The 13,404-nt window shown below is 35.5% G+C and overlaps 1 protein-coding gene across 1 annotated transcript in view; it reads right to left on the reverse strand.

Moving 5' to 3' along the window:
- The window catches only part of LOC125054787 (thyroid transcription factor 1-like), a 32,760-nt gene extending 19,745 nt beyond the window's left edge, over nt 1–13,015 (reverse strand). Inside the window, exons 1-2 of the mRNA XM_047656884.1 lie at nt 12,749–13,015; nt 9,647–9,846 (exon numbers count right to left, since the gene is read on the reverse strand). Coding sequence (XP_047512840.1) covers nt 9,647–9,846; nt 12,749–12,975 — 427 coding nt within the window. The 5' untranslated portion in view covers nt 12,976–13,015. The remainder of the gene's footprint in view (nt 1–9,646; nt 9,847–12,748) is intronic.
- Between the last annotated feature and the right edge of the window lie 389 nt (nt 13,016–13,404).

Consider the following 13,404-nt stretch of genomic DNA (forward strand, 5'->3'; position numbering starts at 1 on the left):
TTTTGTATGCGATAGAAAAAACAATTCCTCAATCTGTCACATTCCGCTTTCGTCACAATTTAATGACATCGAAGCTTATCAGCTAAGAATGAATAACATTTCTGCTCTATTTGCATTATTTATATAGTTTTGACAACCGTGTTCGCCATATTTATCCTTTAACGAAAAGCTGGAATTTTGCCTCAAAATAAACATTTCTTATTCTAATTTTTTAAAGAGTCTGCCTAGTGGCTTCAGCGTGTTACTCTCATCCCTGAGGTGGTAGATTCGATTCTCGGCTGTGCATTAACATTCACTCGAAAGGAGAAGGATAACATCATGAGGAAACCGGCTTGCCATAAACACAAGACGTCGGCGTGCGTCAGGCACAGGAGTCTGATCACCTACTCGCCTATTAGATTGACAAATGATCATAAAACAGATCCAGAAATCTGAGGACTAAACCTAAAACGGTTGAAGTGCCATTTGTTCCTTCTGAAATCTAATTTTAAACATTAGATATTATATTATTTAAGGTTTTTGTAAAGTTGTTGTATATTATAAATTGTATCTCTAATACGTTATAGAAAAACATATTGTGTTATTTTCCATATAACCACATCATACATAAACTATGTAATACGAGATATATTATTCCGTTATCAAATTAATATTACTAATACCGCAAATAATCATTTACATAAAATTTTGCGATGGTCAAGCGTGGTCTGAAACAATATTGCTTACAATCATTATATTAAGGTTTTACCGACTACTTATGTATCTTCACATTTTGCAGACAAAATCGCGGGTGGACCTGGTAGCTAATAGGGTATTAAATCTCGCACCGCCCGGGGTGCCGGCCCCAAACTGACCAATTTCACGGCAATTGGTCACTGCAACTCATCAAACGCAGTCCAGGGTGTGACGAAGTCACCCCTCCGGGTTGATTTGATAATCTTTGTTTAGCTTTACTGATTTTTAACGAGAAAGATATTCTTAATTGTTTAGAAGTTCACTTTAAAACACTCTGCAGCATTATAATTCAAACTCTAACTCGAAATAAGTAAATTAATTCATATAGGTAACCAAGTACACTTATGAACGTCAACAGAAAAGATGTTAAATTGATTCTAAATTTACATTTACTAGTTCGCAAGTCAAAGGCGTGGAGTGGGCAAGAAGAACTGGCAAGAAACTGTCCGCCACTTTTTTTAATCGCCAAGTTTTGAGTCATAGAAATTGTTTGTAAGGCAGAAGGCCCTAAAATTTATAAAAAGCTTTATTGATTAATTTACGTTTAACGAGAGTTTTGAAATTATTCAGTGATAATTCTTAAATCGCTTGGAAGTTTGTTGTAAAAACGAATACAATTTTCATATAAGGAGTGGTTTATCTTCTGGATTCAATAGATATATTTTCCTACAGTTTAAACAAATATACTTCCATATTGAATTCTTTTCAGTGCCAAAACTCCCTTTTATTTTTAAAATGATTTCTTATTCAGGTCCTAATTACTATATGTTACGCTCCTCTAATATATGCTTTTTGGAAATTCCATCTCACAGCTCATCCATCGAACTCATTTAGGGTCTCCGCCATTTAGTTGTGGAATACGCTCCCCGACTCTATACGATTGGCTAAACTCTTTTAAAACTCTTCTACATAATCATTTCTTAACCATATCCTATCCTGTTCAATCGTGACTTGTAATTCATATTTTGTATTACATTGTAATCCCTTATAATTATTATGTTATTTGTTTTTCTTTTAATGTAGCGAAGTGTAAATAAATAAATAATAAATACGACGAATATTTAGAATAATAAGACGAGTATTTAGAATTTTTATCACTTAAAAATAACCCCGCGTATCAGAAATAAGTCTATAAAAAGTAAATAAAAAAGATTCGTTGAGTGGCGGTCTACGGAGAATCTTAAACTAGTTTCCTCAAAAAGACATCAACGAAATTAAATCCATTAAACGTAACTTTCTTAGACTTATTTTGTCTTATAATGGTTACACATTACAAATTATATTTTCTCGTTTTTTGCATTTACTTTCCTGATTTTTTTACAGAACAGGGGACAAACGGGCAGGAGGCTCATCTGGCGTTAAGTGATAAGCCCATGGACACTCCATTTGCCGTTGCCGGCTTTTTAAGAATCGGTACGTCATACATCTGAGACAAGACCCGACCCTAATTATTATACATATTATTAATACAAATATATTTTTCTATTCTATGATAAAGACTTTATGACAACCTCCATTTTATAAACAAATAAATACACTTTAAACGTATTCCTTTTTGTGTCAGAAATAAGCAAAATATATCAGTAAGAAATACAAGAACAAGTAATATATCGCTTGGTTTCCCCAATATTAGTATAAAGATCCCTAATATAGCCACTTGAACGTGACAAGTTTGACTCCCGGCGTCACGCGTGTATTGACCTATTGCTAATGGCTGTCGGAAACACGTCAGCTGTTTCAAATATCCTTTGCTCCAATATTCTTAGTACGGGCGGGATAAAACGAAAGTGCGGGATATAAGCTTCAAATTTCAAATCAAAATGTCATTATAGAAAAATAAATCTGTGGAGCTATAACCTTTTTCGGTCTGGGCCTCAGATTTTTGTATGTGTTTCATCATTTGTCAATCTACAATGTAATAGGCAAGTAAGAATGGTAAATGCGCATATAGAAAGTCTATCGGTGCACAGCCGGGGATCTGACCTACGACTTCAGGGATGAGAGTCGCATGCTGACGCCACTAAGCCAATACTGCGATACAATTAAATGTCTTGCCATTATTGGTGTAGGTATAAAGAAAGTACCTTCGATTACTTTTTTATGATTGGACAATTCGTCATCTGGACATCCAATTAACGTGAAAATGAATAGTATTAAAACGGGGCATTTTGACACATATGTGTTGTTGTCTGAATAAAGTCCGGCGTATGGGGTATCCAGGCACGAACTAGAACAGAAAACTAGGCTCTAATAAAAGCTTCATTGCCCCACTTGTGACACCCCAAACACCGAGTGTACCTGGAGTATCTGTGAACGGATAGTTCAGCAACTTCATGTAGGAAATCAAAATGAAACAGTTTTGCAGCCTGCGACGCCAGGTGGTTTGGCATCCAATGGAAAGAGTCCCAGAAAATGAAAGCACATACGTATCTATAAGACATTCTCTTCCTTGTTAGAAAAGATGTCTAATTAATAAAAGAAACAATTCATACTTATACTTGTCCGCCTCAATCAACTTGCAACGCACTGGAACCTAATTTATTTTTAATAAGCAAATAAAATTATCCGTCCTGTCGTGGTTAAGTAACAAAAACCCATTCCAACTTTCGTATAATCTTTTCTATTCTATTTGAGTAGTTCTGACATAACTACAGAAAACTGTTAGGTTGAAACTAAACAAACAAATTGACAATTCGAAATTGAAATTGTTTTTTGCTTTTTAAAAGATTTTTTATCAAGCAGAGAGAATACTGCAAATAAATACATATTGCTAGACAGTTTCCTGAGTGGATGCCGTGTAACGGTGCAAATTTATTACTAGGTAATCGGTATGGTAGGTAAGCAGATTGTCATGTGAGCCCATAAAAACGTTCTTTAAAAACAGTACTATTTATTGAATGAGCTCTAATTTGAAATAAATTACTTTAATGTCCTTTATAAAGTATTATTACTACAATTCACTACTTTAATTTAATTCATAGGATTCAATTTTGTTTTTTCTTTCAATAATAAATAAATCACGTTTTCATTTTCAATCAACAATTTTCTTCAATAATAAACACCTTGAATTTTTTAATTTCATGGATTCAATACTTTATAATTCTTCACTGTCATTTGAGAGCTAGCCTATAAAAATAACCAAATTCGCCCCCATAAAATGCATGTACCCGCTGGGGGAGTGAAACACAATACAGCTATTATTTCCCAATGTTTGTGCACGCACAATTTGCCAGACACGTACGAAATGGCAACATTATGCACATCGTGGGGTTTATAATACGATTAGGAATGCTCATGCCGTATTTTACTAAATAAACACGCGTTATGATGACATATATTTTGACAATTGTCATTAAAATCAACTGTTGATTTGATTCCGTTTTTATTTACTTTAATAGTATTCAAATACTACTTTTATTATTCCCTAACACAGATGTGGCAATGGGCCATATCAAATTCAAATACCTACCACTATATATCGATAGAATATCAAGAAGAAGATATAGAAGAAATAAGAACGAAGAAAGAAATAGGAGCGTTAGCAGAAAGCGAAAGGAGAAAGAAAGCAAAGAGATATTTGGAAAATATCATCAACCATTCCCGTGAAGGGATTTCGATCAACGGTACTGAAGGATGCTAGGATATTAGGATAGTAGAAAAAAATGTATAAACCTAAAACAAATCTAAGCTGTATATTCTACTTTTGTAATGTTTGGATATTAAACGGGCTATTATTACTATAGTAATTCGAGACCAAGCGACTCTGAAGCAACCACTATCAAAATACAAAAATAGGTATCTTTATAATTCTACATAACTAAGCAACATTCTTGATTTCTAAATATACTTTGAAATGGGATGGTAAACATCGTCCCTAAAGATAAACTGCCCTCTGCGTGTGACGTGTCCACTCCACGCGCCTAACAACCTAACTATGCCACATTTATTCCCTCTAGCAATTTTAATTCGAGCCGGTGTGTATGACGGTTTGGTCACAGGTAGCTGGATTTAACTTTATTTATTTTTATTGAACCAACTGGTTTTTAAATATTCTTATTATACGTTTATTTTAGATGACTGGTGAAATGTGGCGATATTACGTTATATCTGGTTGTTTTTACGGTTACCTAATGACAAATTTCGAAAGAACAAGGTTTTACAAATAGAATTCAGTTAATGTCACGTAGTTAAAATAATAATGTTCCGTTAAATTTATTGCTACTTTGTATCAAGAATTATGTCATAAAAATACACTCCTTAACGCGTTTACGTAATTACAGCAATTCAGATTTCGATGTTGACATCCGATACAAGGATCGTTAGAGATATCGAGTGGAGAGCGTTGTATTTGTCTAACTATATTTCACATGCATCGCATTACATCTACCGGAGCCTTCGACTGCATCGACCTATGGTTATTTGCGGACGTGAGGCCTCTTGTTTACTCAGCCAAGACTCTAGTGGTGGACAAACATAGGACGGATCGTTCGGAATTGCTTATTTTGTCTCTGCCTACACGACTCCCATAAACAGGTACTGAGCGTTCCGGCGTGCCACAGGGTAGCGCTCTCGGCCCTTAAACATTTAGTAGTGATAATTTTGTGTACGGTAAGAGCTTGTTTTTTTGTTAGCTCGAGCTAACCGTTTTAATCTTGGATGAGTGGCCAGTTGCGTGTTTGCTTTTTATCACCTTATTGTTCGTTCGAATGATACGAAGTGGGTGTTAATTTGTTGACTGACAATTTGCATACACGCTGCTGATAAACGATTTAAAATAAAATTGCGTGTTTATTCAGAGACCTTTTTTTTATAACCAGAGTGAGTTTATTTTCTTAAGAAAATAAATGACGAGCAATCACTTATTATCTCAACGTTAAAGCGCTAAAGGTATGTACTAAGTACCGCTTTAGCTGTAGTGTTGGCCTAGTGGCGACTCTCATACTTGAGGTCGTAGGTTCGATCCCTGGCTGTGCATCAATGGACTTTCTTTCTATGTGCGCATTTAACATTTGCTCGAACGGTGAAGGAAAACATCGTGAGGAAACCGACATGTCTTAGACCCAAAAGTCAACGGCGTACTTGCCTATTAGATTTAAAAAAAATGATCATGAAATAGACTCAGAAATCTGAGGCCTAAACAGGTTGTATCGCCACTGATTATTATGAATATAACCAGGAGGTTTTAAATTTTAGACAGGTACCAATATCACAAAGAAATATAGAGATTTTTTTGGTTTTGAATGAATTTTAAATTTTAGACAGGTACCAATATCACAAAGAAATATAGAGATTACGATACTCCCTACATTTGTTACAAGAAGAACATTGGCTACATTTAGTTAAATATAAGTTGCAATCGAAGTACTTAAAGAATACTTATATTACGTTTCACAAGGCAAGAACAAATATGCCTAATGACCCAACGAAAAGTTATGTCATCGTGCAAATAAGAATGTTTGCATTGCTGACGGTCTTTTGATTAAACGCAAACAAATATTAAAATCACATTTAGTAATATTGAAATTGATTGTAACAAATTCAGTAATGTCACATTTGTAAATAATTTTATTGGATAATTACAAAATAATTTGATTTGGTTGTCTGTAAGCGATGATTAAAAAACTAATACATGTATAGTGTAGAAGGAAGCGTTCAAGAAAGGCTCATAAAGAAAGTTCAGTGAAAAACAAAACCTAGTTTTAAGGTAATGCCTAACTTCTGGAATGGAGGCAGAGGACCTGACCTCTAGGTGGACAGATCTGTTGAGGGTGGAAGGAAGGCACTCAGATGCGAACTGGTAGTACTGGAAATTTATTTTAACTTCAAACCCAGAAAACAATCTAAATTCAGCAGTCGGTATACTTTTAATCTAATATATTATAGTATACTAATATATTCTATCTCACGATCGAATGGTCACATCATTAGAGCGGTGTCGTGAGCTAACATCATTTTTGATTATCCATTTAAATTTAAACTAAATTTTGCTTTAATATTGAAATATAGTTGGGTAGAACTATTTGCATAATAATTGTCCAAGTTCCGATATTTGCTTTGCATTGTCTAAATAAATTGATCGCCATCTTGAATCAAGTGGTTACGAATAGTTGATTAGTTATTTAATGTGTAATTCAAGGGTATTGGTTTGCCTCTGTATACAATAATGGTAATAATTTAAAAAGATTAAGTTGGCGCCTGGTAGATAGTACCGGTGACCCCAGATCTGGTGCTTTCCTTGCTCAACGAGCAATGCAATAAAAACTTCAGAGGCTGTCAAAATGATCATAAGTGCATCTAATTGGTACGTTTATATTTCTTCACTTTTATCTTCTCTTCTTCTTAAGTATCTTCTATCTATTTTATGTTTTTGGTGTCCAGCGTATTTTAATGCATACATACGCATAGTTATAGTTTTATTTGTTTTATACTTGACGAAACATTTAATAGTTCTATTTTGTTTTCGTGAAATGTTGACGGTCAGTTTTCAAAGTATTTTCTACACGTTACTATTTGTAAATTATTGGAATTATGAAGACCACCTCATTTATAAAAAAAGAAATCAATCGAATTGCACTGTTATAACTAAGGTTCTCTTTTCTTTTCAAAACAATTTAACAGAAGAAGACTAGTTGAACAGTGAAACCGGACTGATATTTCTTTGAAAAAGGAGAAAATGTATGATGATTTCAGCTCAATAGCAAGAATAGACAATCCCGATTTTTACATTACCTATATGAATACTAAACATAAACAAAACTTCTTTATATATAGTTTTTATTATTATGTATAATAAAATGTAATAATTAAAGGCTTAAAAAATTGCAAGCGTAGATATTAAACGCTTCGATTTCTATAACAAAATGTTTGACTTCGACTCTATGATTGATGGTAATAAATAGACTAAACTAAACGGCTCAAATATAAGAGTCTTTCTTCTGTATATTTGATTGTTATGTTTAGTTACATGAATAAGTTAAGAATTATATAATTACTATATATAAAACACATGATAATTGATAAAGTAATTAGTATTATATTAAATGGACTTCACTTCTTTGGAGTTTCCGTTATTTATATTTCGTTTATTTATATTTCAGACTAAAATTGTAGGTTTAGTATACCATTTAATAATGAGATCCATTCTCTGAGTTTTCTCATCAGAGATGTCTATCTACGTATTAATGATTCATGTTATCAAATTTCGGCTTTGCTTAGAAATATGATTGATAGAAAATTATGACGGAGTTATTCTGCTTCAGAGTTACACAAGTTACCGTGTCTGTTGGATAATCTAAGGTTACTAAGACACCGCACTGGTAGCCGAGCACGTACTCATTATTTTTTAAATACTTAATGGTGTTTGCTTGGCGACGGTAAGCCGCAATTTGAGACATTTATGTTTTTAAAGTGCGTCATTGCTGTTCAAACAGTTAGATTGTACTCGCCTAAGTATTAAGTTAAAATAAACCTGTGGCGCTACCAACCTTTTTAGATCTGCGCCTCAGATTTCTGTATCTGTTTCATGATCATTTGTCAATCTAACAGGCAAGTATCAGCCTCCTGTGCCTGATACACGTAGACTTTTTGGGTCTAAGACAAGCCGGTTTCCTTACGATGTTTTACTTCACCGTTTGAGCGAATGTTAAATGCGCATAGATAGTCTATTGGTGCGCAGCTGGGGATTGAACCTACGACCTCAGTGATAAGAATCGCTCCTTAGAGCCACTAAGCCAAGACTGCTGCATACATGATGAAGGAAAACATCATGAGGAGATCCTAGATCCAAGTATTGACGACATGCGCGAGGAACAAAAAACTAATCATCTAACTTATCTAAAAAGAAAACTTATTAAGGAAACAATATTGTAGCGTAAATAATTCAGAACGAATTACATAATATTTGTTCGTAAAATTATATCGATTTTAAACGTAATTCCTATATGATTTTATGTTCCACATTAATTAAATTAATTTGCTTGCTTATTTAAATTTGTGCCGCTTTTATCATAATTAATGAATTTCAATGTACTTTCTTTTTAAATAAACGATTTATTATTATTATTTCTAACCACTGAATTGATGAGAATAGAAACAGAACTTTGGAGGCCATTTATCGTAATTTATTCCAGAATTTACACATCATAATAATAATGATATGCTTGAGTAGGTATACTTGAGATATCCGCGAAAGTGATTATGTTATTTCAACTTTTACTCTTGTGAAATAAATGTTTTGCCAAAAACTGTTTATTGTAGTTCAAAGGTGTCTCATTAGGTTAGCGTGGCGCGGGTTACGTGTGAGGGGTACCGTAGGCCGCAGCCGTGCGCGCGCATTTATTGACGCGCCGCCATCTTAGTGGACAAGCGGGGTGGCGAGCGAAAATTAATCAAATTAATTTTCATTGTTGCGTTATGTAATTAAATTATGATGAATTTAAATTGCTCCCTGTTGCTGGCGAAACGAGAATTTTATGTTACATTATGTATCTGACGATACGATAGTATTAGCAGCGTTAACTACGTTAGAATTTGTCATAATATATAATTCGAATTCTTCGCTAATATAACAGAATAATCACTACTTTTCCAGAGCTTGACACATTCGGTAGTGGCCTGATCAATAATTAAAGCATTGTTAAGGGCCTATCTGATAGGTACTAATCCGCCGATTGCTAGCTATTCGTACCTAACACTTATGTTTACCATAACTGCCGTTTAATTTGGACAAGATAGTTTGTTACATATACTGTAGATATATAGCATTGTATACAATGTGGTGAACTTTAATAAATAAATAAATAGATTAGACAGATTAAACATATCCGGCTAGCAAATGTATACTGTCATCCAATCCATCTTTCAGAACCTGTTAATTAAGTACATAAATCTAAGAAACAAAATACCGACTCACTGGCAAACCTGGGGTCATTCGAGGCGGGGTACCAACTGGCTCCACGCATATCTCCATAATGGGGCAGGTCAGCTGGGGCACATCCGTAACCCTGGACAGGGGCACCGCCGTATAACGGCACACCGTAGGGATTGGCCGCCATCCCACAAGAGGCCCCCGGCCCGAGAGGAGAGTTTATACTGCTCCCCGACGAATTGGACCTGAAAAGGGAGGGGTGGTTAGATTTTGACCTTTACTATATCACGGTGTAAGGATTTTGTAAATAAATAATTTATTATAATGTCCTTAGCCCATGGGCTTAGCTGTGGTACCAATACCAGAACAAAGATAACTTTATATATACAAAAACCATCAGTTAACCTGTAGAAGGAAGGATTTAAATGGTTGTCATAAAAAAAATCGTTTTCAACAATTCTATAAAATCTTGACAAAGGTGTCAGATTACAATAAATTAACTATTATCTATTAATTTGTGCAGGTATGGTGAATATATAGGTATTAAATATCACGCGGACGTAATCCTATTTGAAGTTTTAAATAAAACATACACAAAACTAATGTTCATTCATTTAAAATAGCCGTTAACTTTCCGATTTAACACAAAATGCCACCCGAAGTCACGGCGCCAACACGTCACGGAACAAAACCCCGGATTATCTGCCTAATCTCTATTTACACAATTTAATCTCCCGTTAGAAGCTACCCCAACCCAACCCATCAATTCAAACAACTCTAAACTCTATCTATTAAAACCTCCATGGTTATATGGGGTGTCAAATTGACAAATTAGATTTTGACAAGATAAATTAAGCGGGAAACGGGAAAATTGTTTAGGTAACGGCGTGTCACAATGTTATGTTTTGTATTTACCAATGGATACTTAGTCATGTAGCAAGAACAGTATAATGTTATTTAAATTGTGGATAGTGTAAAAATTTAAACATCAACTGCTTCGAGAAAAGGTGAGTACGGCTGTGCCGCTTTTTTAGCAGAATGTTAAAAAAAAACATAAATAAAACGTTAAAAATCCGTAGATGTTATTAATTTTACTATGATTCGAAATCTGGTGTTAATTTTGTTACGAGTCGTTCGTCGAGAGAATTCGTTTTAAAACAAATTATGTACAGCTATGTTGAAAATATACAAATTTAATTTTTTTCTCTATTTGCCAAGATGTAAATAGTCATTTGCCAAATAGTCAGGCGTGAGTCTGTCACTTAGTTTGTTTGCCCACTCGTGCGCACTTCACGACATTTAAAATGCAAAATACAGTACACGAATGGTCACAAGAATAATAAAGTAGGCAATGTTTGACGTTGGTCACTTGGCTTGGTACGTTTTAAGAATATGGAATCGAAGTAAGAACTAGATTTGACCTGAACATAAAAACAATCACACAGACTAACTCAATTTTAATTTAAAATTAAATATGATTTAAAGATATTGTTTTACAAAAATAAATAAATCAGTGGCGCTACAACCTTTCAAGGTTTGTATTTGTCAATCTAATAGGCAAGTAGGTGATCAGCCTCCTGTGCCCGACACACACCGACTTTTTGGGTCCAAGGCAAGCCGGTTTTCTCACGATGTTTTCCTTCACCGTTCGAGCGATCGTTAAATGCGCACATAGAAAGAAAGTCCGTTGGTGCACAGGATCGAACCAATGACTTAATTGTTTTTCATACTTAGCTAATTATTTAAATATTCGTTAACTTAGGTCCTAAAAAGTTATTGTCAATAATCTAAACAGCGAATGCCGAAGCACTAAACAATTCATAGGAACGGCAAAGATTATATATTATTTTTATGTTCTCGAACTTCACTTGTAAAATCTATACAGTTGTTACGTGTTAGATAGAAGATATACCTATCAGAATATTAGTAGGATGTAGTGAATGTTAGAGATTGGACGAAGCAAGAAAGACATTGTAGGCATGTAAACAAATATTTTTTGTATGTATGAAAAAAGTTAAATTATGTTTTGTGTTTTCAAATACACGCAACATAACTTAAATACTTTGGGCACTTCTACTACATATAAGCAAGCTTTAATAAATATGTGTCTATTCATAGCCTGCTAATGAGTGATATATTAACATATTAGCTGTATTTACTAACATAATAATATACTACAATTTATATTAAAGATTGCTAAAACTTTTTAATTTTTATAGAAAGTAATAAATTGAGCGCGGAGTTTTAAAATACGTACCTAAATCAAAGCGTATTAAATAAAATTTACAAGTTGTTTTCCTAAACAAATAATAATAAATTACCTATTTCGGTTTGAAATTAATATTGTAATAAAACATTAATCGAGAAAACAGAGTTTTCTCTGCAGTAGTATTAAATAGAAATTCGATTAATAAATGCACTAGCACCCAATTTATTAAATTAGTTTCATATAATTAGGTTTAGGAAGATAAACGTAAAAATTATATTGTTAAAGTAAATTAAATGTCCCCGCTTACAATCTGTTCCCTACAATAAAACTACACTTGAATTAACGATGCATATTTAATTAATTAAATAAACAAAACTTTCATCTAATTAAGCCGTTCATAAAGAAATAATAATAAAATTGGTAATACACTGCAGTAATGTTCATCATTTGTCAACATTAAAATACTAGCCCAATTTTAAATTGCTAGAGCAACGCGCGAATTTAACCCGAAGCTCTCAAAATAAATAAAAAAATCCGCTACGCCAGACGTAGTAAAGCGAAGAATAAAATTGGAAAAACTATTTATGATTTGCACCGCAACCGTTAGCAATTGGTAATTTCGTAGATACGTACATAAAACTCATTTGTTAGCATTAAGGTGGCGCAGTTCATTAAGGGGCAGGATCGGTCCTCCGCTACTGCATCTACACCGCTAATATTGTTTACATCCTCGAGTGGCATTCGTCGAGAAACGCGAGCCCATATAGGTACCGACACATCGTTGACCTCACACGATCACGTCACTTGACCGATCACAACATACCTGCACAAACAAACGTCACCGAACTATATCCTTCGACTAGGCGCGCTCGAGTGCCCTCGAGACCTTCGGCCACTCGAAAAATCGGGAGGGTCCCCCGCCAGATCGATGCACGCACCTGTACGGCGACGGCGGGTTGTTGGCCAGCTCCAGTTTGCGGTACTCTTCGATGGGCGACAGGATGTCCGTCACCGAGAAAGGGGTCGAATGCTGCAGCTGCAACTGCGACAGGTTCTGCTGCAGCAGCGCCGACTTGGGCGATAGGCTCATCGCCAGCTCGGCGGCGCTCAGCTCCGGCAGCGCCTCCGCCGGACACGGCGAATAGCCGCCGCCCTCCGCGGACATCCGATCGACACTCGACGCCACTCGACGGCTCAGCCTCTAGTGGCTCTCGGGGCGAGAGTGGCGTCGGAGCCCGCCGCGCCCGCCGAGCCCGTCCCGCTCCGCGCCGGCCCCGCCCTGCGCTCCGCCCGACGCGCTCATTGGTCGGCCCCGCCCGCCGCCCGCTGCCGAGACGCCAGTCGGCCCGCGGCCGCGCGTCTGGCGCCCGCGACGCCCCGCGCGCTCATTACCGCCGTTTGCTAACTTTAACTTTGACCACCATGGAAATTATGGCTTATGTAGCCAATTAACCCATCTAGGCCGCCACCATTGTGATAACAGAATGTTAGGCCGTGATTCTATTGTAAAAACACAGTGTTCTTATCGTTATCTATAAGTTTAGTGTCTTTTTCCACCATATCTATATGTGATACAAGATGTTTATTGAATAAT

This window comes from Pieris napi, chromosome 12 (genome assembly GCF_905475465.1).
Source record: "Pieris napi chromosome 12, ilPieNapi1.2, whole genome shotgun sequence".
Classification (NCBI taxonomy): Eukaryota; Metazoa; Arthropoda; class Insecta; order Lepidoptera; family Pieridae; genus Pieris; species Pieris napi.